The 17,461-nt window shown below is 39.7% G+C and overlaps 1 protein-coding gene across 1 annotated transcript in view; it reads right to left on the bottom strand.

Annotated features, from left to right (window-relative positions):
• The window catches only part of LOC124619518 (serine/threonine-protein kinase/endoribonuclease IRE1), a 143,748-nt gene that overhangs the window by 54,012 nt on the left and 72,275 nt on the right, over positions 1-17,461 (bottom strand). The window contains exons 8-10 of the mRNA XM_047145965.1: positions 5,419-5,630; positions 1,199-1,611; positions 863-1,047 (exon numbers count right to left, since the gene is read on the bottom strand). Coding sequence (XP_047001921.1) covers positions 863-1,047; positions 1,199-1,611; positions 5,419-5,630 — 810 coding nt within the window. The remainder of the gene's footprint in view (positions 1-862; positions 1,048-1,198; positions 1,612-5,418; positions 5,631-17,461) is intronic.

The raw sequence follows: 17,461 nt of genomic DNA, 5'->3' as shown, positions 1-17,461 counted from the left end.
TTTCTGCTAGTGTAGATCGGTTCCACATTAATGCATTAACATATTTAACAAGTTTCACTGCCATATAATTACAGCCCACACTGGACCTCTGTGAGTAGCTGCACATTAATTATAACTACCCGGTGCATGCAGTTTGTACAACTGCACATATTTTCCAAAACTATCATGGTATTATTGAAGAGTTAGCCATATTTAACATACAGAACTCTTTATCCAACAGCATATTTATAGAAATGTTGCTGTCTGTTAACAGTAAGTGCAGTGATGGGAGAACTAGTGATGGCTAAATGATCGCACTCAACTGAGATAGTGCACGAGATGCATGTGCTTGCCTGCACTATCATTCAAGTCAGCAACAATTTTATTTAAAAATGCTTGCCACGTGTGAATTATGACACACTTTAGCACATAAACTTTCTTCATCTCATGCTCCAGTCACATACAGTCACTGCTTGTCAGGTATAACATTTTATTACACAATATTGATCAAAAGTTTGATTTTTTTAACAGACTGAATAACGAATCATCATATAAAGTCATCACTATTACTATGTTCTTACATACTGCACCTGATACATCACAAATCTTCTGAAGCAAGTTAGTGTCTGAATTTTGTGAGAATGCAAAACCTAGGCAATTCATTCACTGGAGAACGAAAGAAAATTACTAACTACAAAAATAATTAACATATAAATAGTTTGGAAATGAATCAGTGAAGATACAAAGTAACTGTCTGTACTCTTCAGGAATCCTGTACTTTTTAATAGAGTAGTGCCAAAATTTATGGGTGAACAAAGACTGGCCAATAATAATGACTGATGCAGGAAGATTTCAAAGCAATAATATAAAAAGCAAAACTAACTTGTAAACGAATGTTCCTTCGCAGCCTTTTCCAAGTATCTGCTCTCTGTTGAAGATAATCTTTCCAACTCTTATGTTGCCAGCACCAACATCTTCTGCTTCCGCTGTCACAATATGTGAATTGCTGTCACTACTTGATACATTACTTATATTTGATCCTTGTGAGGAACGTAAATATTCACGATCCTAGGAAAAAAAGAAAAAATTATATAATGCAATAATTACGAGGTTCATAATTCAGAATTCTAACAGATTACACAGTAGTTTTATATATGCAGAACAGCAACATCAAAGTCAGCTATATTCAACAGGTTTGAAATTAAGTACTCAAACTTACCTGAACTCTCAAGTAAATCAGTATAATAACTGAAGCAACAAGCAGAATTACTGTAAACTTTAAACCCACATTTTCTTGTTGGCGGAGCCATGACTTTGCAATGGTGTAAGACAGTAGTGGAAACTCCTGTGATAAAACGAAGGATGTCCTTCCTGTAGATAATTTATCATATAATTCCTCCAATTTTTCTTTGAAGTCATCTAATTTTGTTGTTTGTATTCCAATTGATATAAAAGGTAAGTGACTGTTATTTTGCCTCTTGGTGGCCTCAGTGCTTGGGGCATTTCCCTCAAAAGCTACGGTTATATTTGTTTTATTGTGACCAACAATATGATGTGTATCAATTGCACTTATGTCAGTTCTGCCTGTAATCCTCATTACAGTTTCACTGTATTCTGGGACCTTGTGATGGCCTGAAATAAGTAACTTCAATAAATGTCATTCCATTTTTTTCACTCTATTTGTACACAAATTATAATAAAATGTAAACAAAAATTGTCACACACGTAAATTACCATCCGAAATATCAATGAAACTCTTTCATTATCAGGAAAACAACAACTTACGACAGAGAATTGAAACAACAAGGCAATCAGGCTTTCCATTTCATGTTTTGTCATGAGAGAAGAAAAATTGAAGTTCAATGCACAATGGACGAGGAGGGGGAGGCTGGATGCTCTTCCAGTCCCCCCCCCCCCCCCCCCCCCCGACATATTTGTCTGTGTCTCGTGTTATCTAATGTGTGTGAGAATGTGTTTGAAATGTTTGTGAATTGTGTAACTGAATGGGATATGGGGACCAGATTAGCATTCACAAAGTCTGATGTGGAAAACCTTCTAACTGGCTGGTACACCGGCCCTTGACGTTAATCTGTGGATTCAATCTGAGGCTGGTGCATCTCTTTGAATCTCCTGGCCGACTACACTGTATCAGAGATGTAGCTCAACTTCTCCACCTGTTTAATTTTGAATGCATTTTTCTTCCTTTCTGGTTCTTGTCATTTATCTTGGAATAACATGATCAACCTGAAAGCTTAAATTTTATTATTTTTACTGGGGGTCTCTCTCACAGCTGTCATATCTTTGTTTTACTAAACATACAGCTTTTCTCACCTCTCAGACAATTCAAAAAAGTTACAGAATACTTACTTGTCAAATCTCTAAGGGTATGGACTTGCAAAAGCAATTATACTGCACTCTCCTGATCAGCTACTGATTATTCGAATAAAATATGGTTACATTATTTTATTCTACCTTGGTCACATCATCTGCACAGTGATAGGACAATCTCTTATTCTACAAATAAATTAGACACTTTTTTCCAACACAATAAACATTTCACATGTTAAAGAAAGACTAAAAAGTACCTTTTTTCTGAAACGTTGAAGCATGTACTGTGCAGTACTGAAATCTGGAAAACTTAGAAAGGGGAAGGACACCTAATGCAAGTACTATAGAATGGATCCACATCCTGTTACAGTCCTAGATGTGATGTGTACACGGCACAGCTTTTGATTCATGCTAATTTATGGATGCTGGTAAATTAGATAATGGATCTGATAATACTGCCTATACACATTATCCCTACTGCCCTCATAGATAAAGAATATGATTTATCATAGATGGAAAAAGCAGCTATGTTTTAAGTACATGTTAAGTTCATCCCAATATTACCCCTTCTTTCTTTTTCAGTTGTTTACAAGGAAATCCTTTGAAAAACTATGCATTATACAATTGTAATTCCATTGTAATTCCATATGGTTTAGCTCTCTGTCTTCTTTTGCATTCTTAGGTAGTTCAAGTTTGGTACACTTTTCTCTTTTTCTCTCCGAGTAGCAGTCAAACATTGATCCTGACCATCTTCTTGTGACTGATCTTATTAATACAGCCAACACCAACATCTGTGCTTACCACTTTACTTCACTAACTGAGTGGTCAACACAGCTGACTGCCAGGTAGGAGACCTGGGTTCGGTTCCTAGCTGAGTTGGAGATTTTAACCGTTCGGGGACTGGGTGTTATGTTGTCTTCATCATCACTACTCCATCATCATCAACGTGCAAGTCGTCGAAGTGGCGTCAAATAAACAGACTTGCGCTAAGTGGCCGAACAATCCCAGATGTGGTCTCCCGGCCAATAACATCTTCTGATCATTTTTATTTTAACAACCTTTAATTCATGTGATGACCTGGTGGTCTTGTTTGACTGTTTTCATCTATTACTAACTGATATGATTTTACTAATTGCAATTGTAACAAGTAATTTTATACCAATCCATTTGTTTTTTTAGCAGAATGGACATGCACCAGTATTGAATAAACTGGGTTTGTCAAGCTTTTTACTCATACACTTCCAACTCATTCTCATTCTTTGTAATAACTCCTGACTTGTAGCATGTAAATCAGAAAGAAAGTGTGACGTTCTTAGTTAATATGTAATTTACTTTTGCTGCTTCTGTAATTTTAACAGTTGACGTTTGGCTTTACGGCTACAATTTTGAGGATAAATTTTTAATTTCATCAAAATACATCTTCATTCTTTCTCAGAATCCTTCAAATGAGCCAGAACAGTCCTACTATTTGGATCTTGCATCTTTTCATGTGACAGTGTGTACATTTTGAATGTCTACCCACAATTGTCATAAAGCCATCTGGTATCTGTGTCATCCCATGCGCTTATGATACAATACAAAGTGTTCAGTGTTGACGATCAAACTGCGGAGGGTTATTATGTTCTTTGCCTTCTGTGTTATTTAATTAGATGTTCTATGACCTATGAGAGCACAATTTCATTCAAAACTGTCCAGCACTGCCTAATGTGGGACATCAAAACTGTAATTTGTACATTCCTCAGCTGTCATAGTGATTAGGACTAAGATCTTTTACACACAATGGATTATAAAGTTTCCATTTTAACCATATATAACACCTTTTAAAGGTTGTTCAACATCGTCCCTCAAGTTGTGTTAATACTAGGCAATGCAAAATATGTAAATAGGCATACAAATGCAAGACAAGACTCATACTGTGAATAACAAGTTAGTTTGCTATTTGTTATGCATAACAAATGTAACAGTGGCCCAAACTACAATTTTTCTTACAGCATTCTTAATCTCACATTCTTTTCACCGCAATTTGCATTCAATATACTAATAATCTGCTGTGCAAAATGGGCCAGTCTCATGCATATTAACAAGGGGTCATTTCAAATTATGGAAGGAGTTAAGATTATCATGCACTGTATAGCTGACATATTGAGCAATGAACAGATATATAAATAAGACTGAAATTGTCACTAACCCCTTTTAGACCATGTTTTTACACAGATGTAATTCTATACTGCCTCGGCTAGCTATAGTGTCCCACTGCTGCAACCTGACTGAGCCATGTTGCTATCTTTACCTCTTTCATTATCTGTATTCCACCCAGGACTTTCCAGTAAGATATTAATGTTTAGTTATCAGATCATCGGTTCAGATGAAATCTATATAAAGTTTAAATAAATAAATCAAATTTCTCCCTGAAACTTTTGCTCTTCTAAGTTTTAAGGTATGAAGGTGGTACAATAAAGCACAAAAACTATACAACCAGAGATAAGTTATCATAAAAGCACGAAACTTACTCTGATATGGTTTGCAAAATGATTAAGTTTCAGACCAATGCAGTCACATAACTAACAATCAGTTCTCTGGGAAGTAATAATGAGCTGCAAAAACTATGGAATGAAGCAATTAAGAAATTGAAGTTCTGGTAGGGTACCTGTGAGGTTACTTTACTTCAGGTCTTGGTGGCAGATACTAATAAGCTAACTGTTGAGTGACAATATTTTATACATGCATGATACACAATAATACACTAGAGTATCCAAGCATTATATTTTATTGCTCAAAAGCAGCACCAAGAATATGCAAAAGCCACAATCAATCCTGTTGCATGCTGCACCGCCTGATGTAATAACCCATCATAACAAACTACCCTAGAAGGAAATACAGGTATTTACTTTGTAGTTCATATAAATTTCTTAACTGCTAAATGTGTCTTGTGATGAAAATATCACAAACAATGTCTGTTTTTGCAAGATATGATTACTCTGAGAAGATTATTTTTCACAGCTTTAATTTCTGAGTCCTTTTTCCAAAACCACCTCACAATACACAAACATATAAAAATCCAACACAGTCACTTCCCTTTCTTCTATTACTGATAAAATGTTTGTTACTTACCAATAGTTACTCTAGGCAGACTCTGAAATGTTACATCTGCTTCTGGAGCTTTTGTTTTAGGGATGTTGGCATCAGAGCTTGCCTCTTCCGTGTCCAAACTTGGTCCTTCAAGTAATGGTAAACCCAAATGTGCAATTGTTGCTGTACTTTGGTCCACCAAAGATGGTAATGCATACATGCCATGCAAATGCTCACCAACATAGAGTGTTGGGCTATTAAAGTAAACAGGAAGATTAGTAATAAACTGAACAGTGATCTGACGTTTATACTGTAGACACGAGAATAAGTCATAAAATTAATGCTCAAGGGAACACAGTGACATCACAGATTTTGTGTCTGTTACACTGGAACAAGTCATAAAATTAATACGCAAGGGCAGACACTGACATCACAGATCTTGTGTCTGTTATACTGGCACATGTTACATAGTAATGCAAGCCACATTGCAGCCTGGTATGAGACGTAAGTTAGTTTATATAGCTTTTTAGTGGAATAGTATTGTGTGTGTTTAGCTGAAATTGATAGATGAGGATAGTAAGCTGTCAGAATGTTGACTTGTGTATATTGTTTAGTATCAAAGGAAATTCTTCAATATATGGTCAGAGGTTATAAGACATCTGCTCCCTCATTTTTATCAGTTGACACACGGGCCACAATTTTCCTGAATATGGTTCACACGATAAAAAAGGGAAAAAACATAATATATGGTATTGGAGAACTGGTGGTTAAAGCTGGATCAAATAGTAGAAGCCATAGAAATATCAGAAGAAATGGTGCAGCACATTTTACATTAAAAATTAACTATGAGAAGACTTTGTGCAAGGTGGGTGTCATGTTTATTGAATGCTCAACAACAGCAAGCTTCTCAATAATCTTTGGATCATTTTAAAATGAAGACAAGAAATGTGTGATAGTTATTTGTTACATGAATTCCTAAAAGAGAGATAGAATAACAAGGTTGGACATATATAATAGCTGCTAGCAGTTTCATACAGCAGGGGTAAACTGACTGGTTTCTCTCTATCTGCTTGCTGGGAAGGATAGGCAATTAGTGTGCTTCTGGTACCCTTAATGTTTGACAGCACTGCTAGGAGACTGTCAATGTTGTAAATGCTGCACTCTTCCAAAAAATATTCTCCAAATTCTAGAATTTGTTCTTGCACCACTGTGTCACTGTCTACGATGCAGTACAAGCTTTTCTTGCTAATTATTGTACACTTCTGCTGTTCTCCTGAATTGATCCTGAATGCAGAAAAGCAATATGGGACTTCGGAGTCCACCTCAATGCAAACTTGTTATTATAGCCAAACTACTTTAAGTCAGAAATTCACCATCATCTGTGAGCTCTTATTCCATTCTTGTTTCTTTCCCCTGAGTGGGCCCTAAACGGCCCATGTTATCACTAAATATTTCCTGTTACTCAATAACATTGAAAGTAAATGAGATAGACTGAAGGCTGTACAATATTACTGAGTAGATCACTTTCAAAAAATGTGAGATTTATTGCACAACATCCTCTGAGCTGCACATGAGATTCAGGAAGGTACAGGTAATGAATCTGACTTCAGACTTTAACTTCCATTCTTAAAACTTTCAATGTATGTTATTTTGTTTTAATATCTGCAGTTATTAATACATTGATTGGGAATATTCATTACAGAATGCACAGAACTGTACAATAATTAACAAAATTTGTGTAATGACAATTTCCAATTTGTACCAACCAACTGCTCTATCTTCGCTAATGAAGAAACAGTTTTTAAAGCTTGGAGCGTTGTTTTGTATTTTAAATGTTTCTATTCGCAGTAATATAATCTGTTTCTCCTGGAGGTTAGTGCCAAACATACTTTCTGCCTCTTTGATATTTGGGTGAATATAAAACCAGACGGAAGAAAAATAATGCATGTGAGTTGTCAAGAAACTAAAGAATGATGAAAATCAAAAAAAGAAGTTTTCGTCTGTGGATTTTTGCTGCTCCTTAAACCAAACTCTGATGAATTTATTTCCTTCCCGGAAGATGATGACTCAAAAATTTTATATGTTTTTATTGAGTTAGTGTGGAAATAAACATCGAGTGCTGTCTACAAAAATGATCCAGCAATTCCACTTCAACAGGTTACATGTCCTCATCAAGCAGTAACACCACAAAAGGCAAATAACCACAACAGAACTGTCATCCCGCATTGATAGCTGTCTACAGGAAAGCACTCCTACTGATAACATGCTGCTGATCCAGTGATAGTGGATAATCATTTACATGTCAAGTACACTCATGAGCCAAAACACCATGACCATGTGGTTAATGGGTTGGCACCCAGTATTGTTCCGGCTTGTTCCTTTGGGTTCAGATCACATGAATTTTGTGGCCAGGACACCAACTCGAGTTCACTATCATGGTCCTCAAACAACTGTAACAAAATTCTGACCCTACGGCATGGACATTTATCCTGCTGCAAGATGCCATCGGGGAGACGCCGAGAATGAAGAGATGCAGCTGGTTTATAAATATGTTCTCTTTGTCCACAGTTGTCATGGTGGCTTTGATTACTACCAAGTCCCATGAAAGCCCAGTAGAGTGTCCTCCACAGGATAATACTGCTCCCATCTCCCTTTGTCCATCCTATGGTGCATGTTTTGAGCAAGTGTTTGCCGGGACACCTGCATATCTGGGTACGGCCATCAACCTTTTGTAACAAGAAACATAATTCATCTAACCAGGTCACACTTTTGCACTGATCCACAATCCAATTTCAATGTAATTGACAATGTTGTTGGGTTAACTTGGGCACATGTAGGGGTCACCTGATGTGGAGCCCAATATTTAACAATAAGCACAAAACTGTGAGCTACAAAACACTTTTACCGGAACCAGCATTGTACTCTGTCATCAGATCTGCCACAGATCATCACCTACCCTATTTTACAGAGTGGACAAGCCTCCAACCTCTATGTTCTGCAATAAAATATGGACATCCAACACTTTGTCACCTACTTGTGGTTTCACTGCCCTCCAACCACTTACCACAGATGCTCACAACAGTTACATTTGAACAGCTAAGCAGTTTTGCTGTTTACAAGATGCTTGTTCGCAGACACTGGACTGTAACAATCTACTGTTTATGAAAGTCGATCATGTCAGAGTTTGTTTTTATAAAAATGAACAGATTTGACATGACTACTGCATTTTAGTTTTTGAACGCAGAAGACATTATTAAATCTGTACACTTTACCGGGACAAGGTAATAAGAAAATAAAGTAAAAAGTACATACATATATGCTTTCAAGCACTGTGAAAGAATGAAGTATGCAATTATTGTGAGTGGTAAAAAAAAAAAAAAAAAAAAAAAAAAAAAAAAAAAAAAAAAAAAAAACCACCAAAGACTGCCCAATTGCAGAACAATCACTGGAATCAGTTACTTTCATAAAATATCTACAAGAGATGCAAATTACATTTAAAGTGGCATGACCACATAAAGTTGATCACAGAATTTGGCAGATGCCACACTGAGATTCATTGGAAGCATCTGCAGGAAATATAATCTCTGAACAATGAAGATAACTTATGAAACCCTCACTCAACCAATACTTGAATATTGTTCATGAGTATGGGACCTGTGCAGATAGGTTGAAAGGGACAATAGAGAAGATTCAAAGAAGAGCAGCACATTTCAGTACAGGATCATGAAGTAAGCTTGAAAGCATCACGAAAAAAGCAATCAACTATAGAGGCACATGCTGCAGGAGAGGCAGTCTGCATCATGGTGTGCTTTATTCTTCGAGTTCCAAGAACATACTTCCCTATATGAGTCAACAAATGTAATGCTTTCTCCTACTGTATTTCATGAAATGACCATGAAGATAAAATTAGAGAGATTTGGGCCCACATGAGGGTTTACCACAATCATTCTTCCTGCAAACTATTCATGACTGTAATAGGAGAAACTGACAGTGGTACACAAGTAGCCTCCACAACAGAACATGGGTGTGTATGCTGGAAGCATCCTGGACGATGCTTTGGAAGGTGAACTGGTGGAATGCTTGGTGTCCCGGCACTGAAGCCTGCTGACTGGTGGAAGAAACCAGGGGCATCCTGCAACATGTTGGGACATGGCAATGTGGATGACATTGGTTGCAGTTGCAGAGGCTGCAGTGAGATCTCCACCTCAATGCCCATGTTCATGGGACCTGCAGGTGGTTTTCAATACTGCAAGTTATATCCATACCGTTGTAGAACAACAAAGATGAGCCTTCTAGGTCTGACAGCGGTGCTGTCAGCATGTGTGGACAGAGTTGGCTAGCATGACTCCAGGGTTCCCGGAGCTGTGGGGCTAGAAGATCAAGGAGCGTACACAGTTGCCACTCATGGGGGAGTTCCACTGGGTTACAATTATGGACAGGAATGGTCCTGTATATGCTCAAGAACATTATGAGTGCAGCTGTGGTGGTGGTTGCCACAGCTTTTAACACACCATATACTCTGCTTCACCATTGCAGGATGAGAGAAACGGTGGACTGAATAAGTGTTTGATGCTGTTTGAGCTGCAGAAAGGTTTAAAAGAAATGTTTGAAAGCCATTGCCACGAATTGGAGCCACTATTCGACATGACAGTTTGGGGAAGCCCTTCGATGGTGAGAATCTGGATGAGTGCGTTAAGTGTGATGACTGTTGTGGTGCATGCCTGCTGACCACAAACGGGTAGTTAAAGTAAGCATCCAAGACAATGAGCCACACAGAACCCAGAAAGGGACCCACAAAATCCAAATTAAAAAAGTCCCATGGGCAATGAGGCTGGATTAGGTGGCAAAAGATTGAGGTGGAACGGCCTGATGCTGGGTGTAAGCGGAATAGCTGCTCACCATGGCTTCTATGTTCTTTTCCAGACCTGGCCAGTATGCTTGTTGCTGCATAAGGACTTTTGTCTGTGACACAACTCAATGCCAAAGATGGAGGAGTTGTCAAACAGGAAGTCGCAGGGTGATTAGTATGGTGACATGATGAGTATCTGCCTCAGTATCAAGCACGAGAACATTGGTGATGACTGACAGACAGTGGGAGACATGAGCCCAAGCCTGGAACTCCAGATTGGTGTTCTTCGGAAAGTATATGGGGAACTCATGAAGCATGTAGTGCATCATGTGCCATAAGATAGGGTTGTGGAACATGGCAGCAACGATTTGAGGGCAACTATCCAAACACGAGAATTCCTGCTGGTCAAAGGCTGTGCCTGGTCCTGTGGGTAGGTGAGAGAGAATGTCTGCATTTGCATGTTATGCTGTGGGCTTGCATTTAATGGTGTAATGGTAGTGGCTGAGAAAAAGTGCCCAACGGTGGAGGCATCTTGGTGTCTGCTCTGAAAGGCAGGAGTGCAGTCTGAAAGCACTAATTGTGGTAGGTGACCTGTAATGAGTGTAAACTTAGTTGCAAATAGGTAAACATGGAACTTCTTAATTGCAAAGATAATTGCTAAATCTTCTTTTTCTACCTGTAAGTAGTTCTTTTGAGCTAGTGTCAGCATCTTTGATGCACAGGCAACTGGTTGCTCAATACATGCTGTTCCTATGCGCCAGCACTGCATCAGTGCCATATGACATGACATGACATGACATGACATGACATGGCATCTGTGGCCAAAACCAGAGGATGTGATGCGGAAAAGAGCTTAAGGTTAGATGCCATGCATAGCATACGCTTCAACTTTGAGAAAGCATGCTCACAGGCAGCCATCCACCTCTACTGAATGCCTCTCTTCCACACCTGTTTTATTGGATGCATAATATGGGCCACTTGTGCGAGGCACTTAGAACAATAATTTGCTTTTCCCAAAAAAGCCTGCATCTTCTGTAGGTTTTTGGTAGAGTGTCAATGACTGCGATGTTGCAGTCAGTGGGCTGGATCCCTTCATTGTTGAGCAAGTGTCTGAGGTCTTCCACTTGCTCCTGAAAGAACTGGCATTTGTGTAGCAGCACATGAGCCCTGTGTCACACAACATAATAAATAGGGTACAAAGGTTGCACATGTTGTCCTGACACATAATACGTGTGACAATTAAGTTGTTATGATAGATAGTGCAAGTACGGATGGACATAATTAACTGTTCCAGGTACCTCAGGAAGATCACCCAAGTGGAAGAGATCCCGACAGACAAGTGCTTGTATTTATATAAGCTGAAGGGAGAGCTGATAACCAAAATGCTTTGTGACTTCTCATCCAGCAGGATCTGGAAGTACGCATCGGCAAGGTTATCTTGGAAAAGTATTCACCTCCTACTAGCTTTGTGAGGAGGTCCTCTTGGACACAGTACAGAGTACGTTTCCACTTGAGCCTAGGCACTGACTGTCAATTTGATGTCTGCATAGCTAAAGGGAACCATTGGGTTTCTTGACCACTGCCAAAAATGTGACCAAAGTGCTGGTTTTAAGAGATTCAATCACTCTCCAGCTTCATGGAGGCTATCAAGTTCCTGCCTGACAAGTGTCCTTAAGGAGACTGGAATGGGTTGGGCCTGGCGGAAATGGGGCACTGTGTCTGGACACACAGAGATGAGAGCTTGAAAATCTGTGGCACACCTCAGGCTAGGTTTGAATACAGGTGCAAAAGCAGCACAAAGGTCATCAAGCTCCTGGAATGGAAAAGTATCAGAAATGAACTGAACCTCATCAGCGATATGGAATCCAAATGACTAGAAGGCATCTGGATCAAAAAATTTTCTGGCCAAGTGACTATCGATGACAAACAGCAATATCAACAGTGTGACCTTTGAGTAAGTGGTGGCAATTGTGAACTGACTACTGAGGAGAACTGAACTGTCACAATACGCAACCAAAATACAGGAGGGTGGGGCTAATTCAAAGGAACCCAGAGGAGCATATGTTTGGAGGTTCACCAATGAAATGGTACTCCTACGTCCACCTAGAAACAAACGTCTATGCTCACAACTCTGAGACTGATAAACAACTTCGTAGTGAAAAGACCGCCACGGGGAACAACTGCTCGAAGTTTATGCACTATCCCTTGATACACATTCGGGAGGACGACGGTTCAATCCCGTCTCCAGCCATCCTGATTTAGGTTTTCCATGATTTCCCTAAATCGTTTCAGGCAAATGCCGGGATGGTTCCTTTGAAAGGGCACGGCCCATTTCCTTCCCAATCCTTCCCTAACCCGAGCCTGCGCTCCGCCTCTAATGACCTTGTTGTCGACGGGACGTTAAACACCAACCACCACCACCACCACCACCACCACCTTGATGCATGCAGGGAATGGGAATCAACTGTCCGACAGTTTACAGCAGACAATTTAGAGCTACCCATTTTTTCACAAGTGCAGTGCACATAGTGATCTGGACAGTGCAGAAGACATCTGGACATGATTGAAGACCCTGTGTCCATGCCAATGGGATGCGACTGGCTGTTCAGAGGTCTTTAAAACTTTAGAAATTGACGAATTATGACGTCACCATTCGGGAAGAGGTTACTGAGTATTTTGCCCCCCCCAAGCTGGGGCAGCTGGGCTGTTGGTACTTGTGGTCGAGTTATGAGGCACTCATTTGCTGTGATTCTGAAAGGGCGTGCAATTTTCGAAATACTGTCCAAGGGTTGTCCAGTTTGAGGCCTGCAACACAATTGGGTCTCTATGTCTTGAATTAAAGAATAAATATAAGAGACTTTGTATTATGCATCCGCACAAGTGAAATTGCTCAGCCTTTGTAAATTGGTCACCCAGGAGTGATAAGCACGAGCAGGTTGCTTGTGATATAGACAAAATTCAAGTCACAAAGTGACCCATGGAATTGTTGTGAATAATAATTCAATAGCAATGTACTCATCTTCTCGAATGTGAGTGTGACTGGGTTTGAGAGAGAGAAGCCAATGTCTTCAGCAAGAAAAATGTCTGTGGAAGCCCACGAAAGGAAAAGTAAGCATTGGAGAGCATCTTCACAGACCCAAAAGGCAATGAAAAGCTGTTGCGGTCACTGTAAATACATGTTCATATTCTATTTGCCATTGTTAAAAGGCAGAAACATGGGTGGATTGCTGCCTGTATTGGGTGCAAATCCTAAACCTGCAGCTGAGTCTTCAAAAGCTGTTAGCTGTTGGAGAAACTCAGTTTGATGGTGTTATTGCAATTGCTGCTGCAGGAGGAGCTGTTGCTGCTGTTGTTCTGTGAGATGCACGAGTTTTTCATCCATGGGATAGTGTTATCCTTTTACCTCAGTGCCAATTATTGTGGCTAGAATCTTTCAAAGTTTGGGAACAACTCAAAAAAATCCACAGAGACTGTCTGACCAGCCAGGGGCTGTCAACAATATTTTTACGAGTGTGAACAGAATGACAACAACAAGAGGAAAACGTACAAAGGAGATGGCACAACAGACTAACAAAGTCCAAATGAGTAAACCAAGAGGAGAATGATACGTGAGCACAGAAAGTACAAAACAGGAGGCAGAGCAGCAGTGCACCTAGCTTTGTAGTGTAGCTGCAAGCACTAATCTGCCAGCTAGGGGCACGTGGTCCTGTGTCAACCGTGAGGCCAGCGGTGCAGAGGCAATACTAGAGCTCGCAGATGTAGCGTGGCCATCACCGTGTTCCGTGCCCTCTGGCAGGCTTTCAAAATCGCCACGCTGGTATTCAAGAGTAGCCAGTGATAATTTGGGGCAAAGGAGTGACGCAGTAATTAGAGATCATGACAATTTCCCAGTCACAAGAGTTGCATTCTACCTTCCAGTTAATTCACGAAAATTTAGGAAATATACCATCAAGCAAAAAATGTAAATAGAGAGATGTGAAAAGGGGAAACAGGGTTAAGGGAAAGAAATTGTGACAAGAGAAATAGCAGCAACAGCAAGGAATACTGATACAGTACACCAATGTATGCTTATCTACGATGTGCAGTTGTGTGATGCCAAAAGAAATAGGCAAATTAATTATATATGATAGTAGAGAAAACATCAATGACACATAAACAAATAATGAACTATTCAATATCAAGCAGAGGCCCAAAATTTACAGCTGATGAGCAATAATAAGGATGTTGATAACAAAGCAGCATGATCAAAATGATGTCAGGAGATGAAATGGCTGGCAAAGATTAAAAAGCTCAAAGGGAGGCTAAGTGAGGAAAAAAAACTGAGTGCTGGAGTAAGAGAAGAAATAATAGGTCAAACGCTGCACTGACTGATCATCATGAGGAGATGAACAGGAGGAGGAATGCATATACAAATATGAAGTAGAAATGCAATAGAGGAGAGTTAACTATACAGGGTGAAATGCAGAGGCATACAGATGAATGACAACAGAAAGACAAATGCAATGAATAATAGGAAAAAAAGAAAGAGCGAAATGTATAAGAACCTCATGTAAGACCTGAGTGATATGCTCAATAGTGGAAGCAGGATGAATATGTGGGCAGAATGAGGCAATTATTCGGAGCGTGTATGTAAAATTTTTAGAGTGTGGAATTAGGAGAGTATATGTATCGTACATGAAGTAAAAGACAACACGAATCATTTGTTGTTGTTGTTCTCATTCTTTTTGTAACTTTTAGTTTTTGTAATGTATCTTAGCACCATCTGCTGTTTCTTAGTTACATTTCCTTGTCAGATGTCAGCCTCTATTCATGAACTGTAAGGACAGAACCTTTGTTTGTGCCTGCCAGTGTGCATGGAACTAGTGGCAGTGACAGACTTGGTGTTCTCTAGTAGCTCGTGTTTGTGTTTTTAACAAGTTTGATAGTGCAAATCCTTGCCTAACAGGCGCAGGGTAATTTTTATCCTTTTTCATACTTTTTGCTTTGATTTTAATTTTAGCAACAGAATGGATAGGGAGTGTGCTTGCTGTGTGGGGGCGGCCAAAGTTTGCAAAAAGATCAAGATGTGTTGGCTGTGGTCAACTGTTTGTCTCAATGTGTAGTGGTGCTGATGAACTGGCATGTCACATGGGATACTTCACTTTTGCCTTGTTTTGCATGGGGGCTCTAATGGCAATGAACCTTCCAGTGTATCAGATGTGAGGCAACTGCACTCATTGCAGAGTGAGTGGCAGGTTGTCAAGCATTTGTGTCACTCAAGGTAGAGGTTCAATATGGGGAGCCATTAGGAAAATAGTATTCACGGCTGGAAAGAAGTTCAATGTGCACTCAGAATGTCTGCTGGGCAGCGTCATCTGAGATGTGGAGGCGGCTCTGCCTATGGTTATTGAGGATGCAACGCACAGTCATCTTCAAGTTGCGGCTCATGTTGGCACCAATGACATCCGTCGCTTGGTTTCTGAAGCCATCCTCAGTCCCTACAGGTGGCTGATGGAAATGGTGACAACTGCTGGCCTCTGTCATGGGGTGTCAGCAGAGGTCACAATTTGCAATATCTGGCACACAATTGATTGGGGTCCTTTGGTTTGAACCCAAGTGGAGAATTTTGACCAGAGGCTCTGTTGATTCTGTGATGGTTTTGGTTGCAGATTTTTGAACCTGTGTCATGAGTTGGAAAATTGTAGGACTCTCCTTGTAAGTGAGGAGGGCACTACAAAGAGGCAGCAGCTACTCGGGTAGCAGAGTACTTGTGGAGAGCAAGTGTTTTTTTTTTAGGCTAGGCAATTGATTGAGGACCTGTGATAAACTCTCACTAGTCGACATGCAGTGAGCAAAATCAGATCACACAAAATAAAGACACTTTGAGCATCAAAAATTTAACAGTAAATTGTAGAGGCATTCATAACACATTTCCTGAATTTACTGCTCTCCAGGAAAGCTGTCATGCTCAAAATATACTTGGGAAAGCATAAAGCTCCAAAATATTTAACGAGGCATGGAACATATATAAAGACAGGTTAGACATCAAGGATGCAGAGTGCTCACTGCAATCAACAAGTATGTTGTCAATCAACATCGAAATTGAGTCTGTCTGTAAACGTATCTGGACACAATTAGCTGGCCTAGATGAACTCAAGACAGTCATTGGATGTTTTTACTAGCCATCTGATTCCACCACAACAGTTGTAGAATCACTTAAAGAAAGTCTACACTCAGAAGTGCACAGGTACCCTTATCAGGTGACTTTAATGTGCCCCCATAGAGAATGGGATATTTATTGATTCACTGCAGGTGGTAGAGGCAGACAGTGCTGTAGGTTCTCAACACATTTTATGAAGACTGTCTTGAGCAGCTAGTTTAACAACCCACATGCAACGGAAATACATTCAGAGTGTGTATGTGGACAAAGAAAAAAAAAAGTTCCTTGATTTTTCCCGGATTTCCCAGTTAAAAACAGACTCCCCCCCCCCCCATCAAAATACACTTCTACCAAGATGAATAATAATAAGTGACAGAGAGTCCCTTGGAGCTGTAAAAATATCAATACTTTGAATGGCAAAGATTTTATACACTTGAGTGAGAGAGAGAGATTTTCATAATATGACAATATGCAGCGTATATGCTGCTGCACATCACAGATCTCCCCCCCCCCCCCCCCCCTTCACCACCTCTCTCTCTCTCTCTCTCTCTCTCTCTCTCTCTCTCTCTCTCTCTCTCTCTCTCAATACAGCACATTAGTTTCCAAAGCATTGAAATCGAGATTGAAATGCGCTTTTGTAAGCCAATCATAGCTCACATCACGTGACCTTGCCAGCCAGTGACAACACATATTCAGGGCATAGGACATGTGATGTAGTCAGCCAACAGCAACATCACTGTTACGTAGTGTGAACACACAAGTAGGAGAAGTTAACCGTTTAAATTAATATACATAGTGTAGCTACAAGAAAAGTTAAAACTTTCACATATAATAGTGGTCTTTCTTTCATGTGTTACACTTTCAGTTACACCACACAAACATGTCAGTAAAATTTTAAATAATGACATTAATGTCTGATCTTTGGGCTCGTGTGTGGTTTTAAAAGAGAGTCAAACGCTCTGTGATTTCAGAAATATATTGCACATCCACACATGTAACATAATTCACCTTGCAAAAAGGAAATTTACTTCGAAACTAATGCTTTTCAAAGCACCATTTGCAATATTTTCCCACAACCTGTTAGAAATAATTTTGTT

Source organism: Schistocerca americana, chromosome 6 (genome assembly GCF_021461395.2).
Source record: "Schistocerca americana isolate TAMUIC-IGC-003095 chromosome 6, iqSchAmer2.1, whole genome shotgun sequence".
Taxonomy (NCBI): Eukaryota; Metazoa; Arthropoda; class Insecta; order Orthoptera; family Acrididae; genus Schistocerca; species Schistocerca americana.
This window is presented reverse-complemented; position numbering and strand designations above follow the sequence as displayed.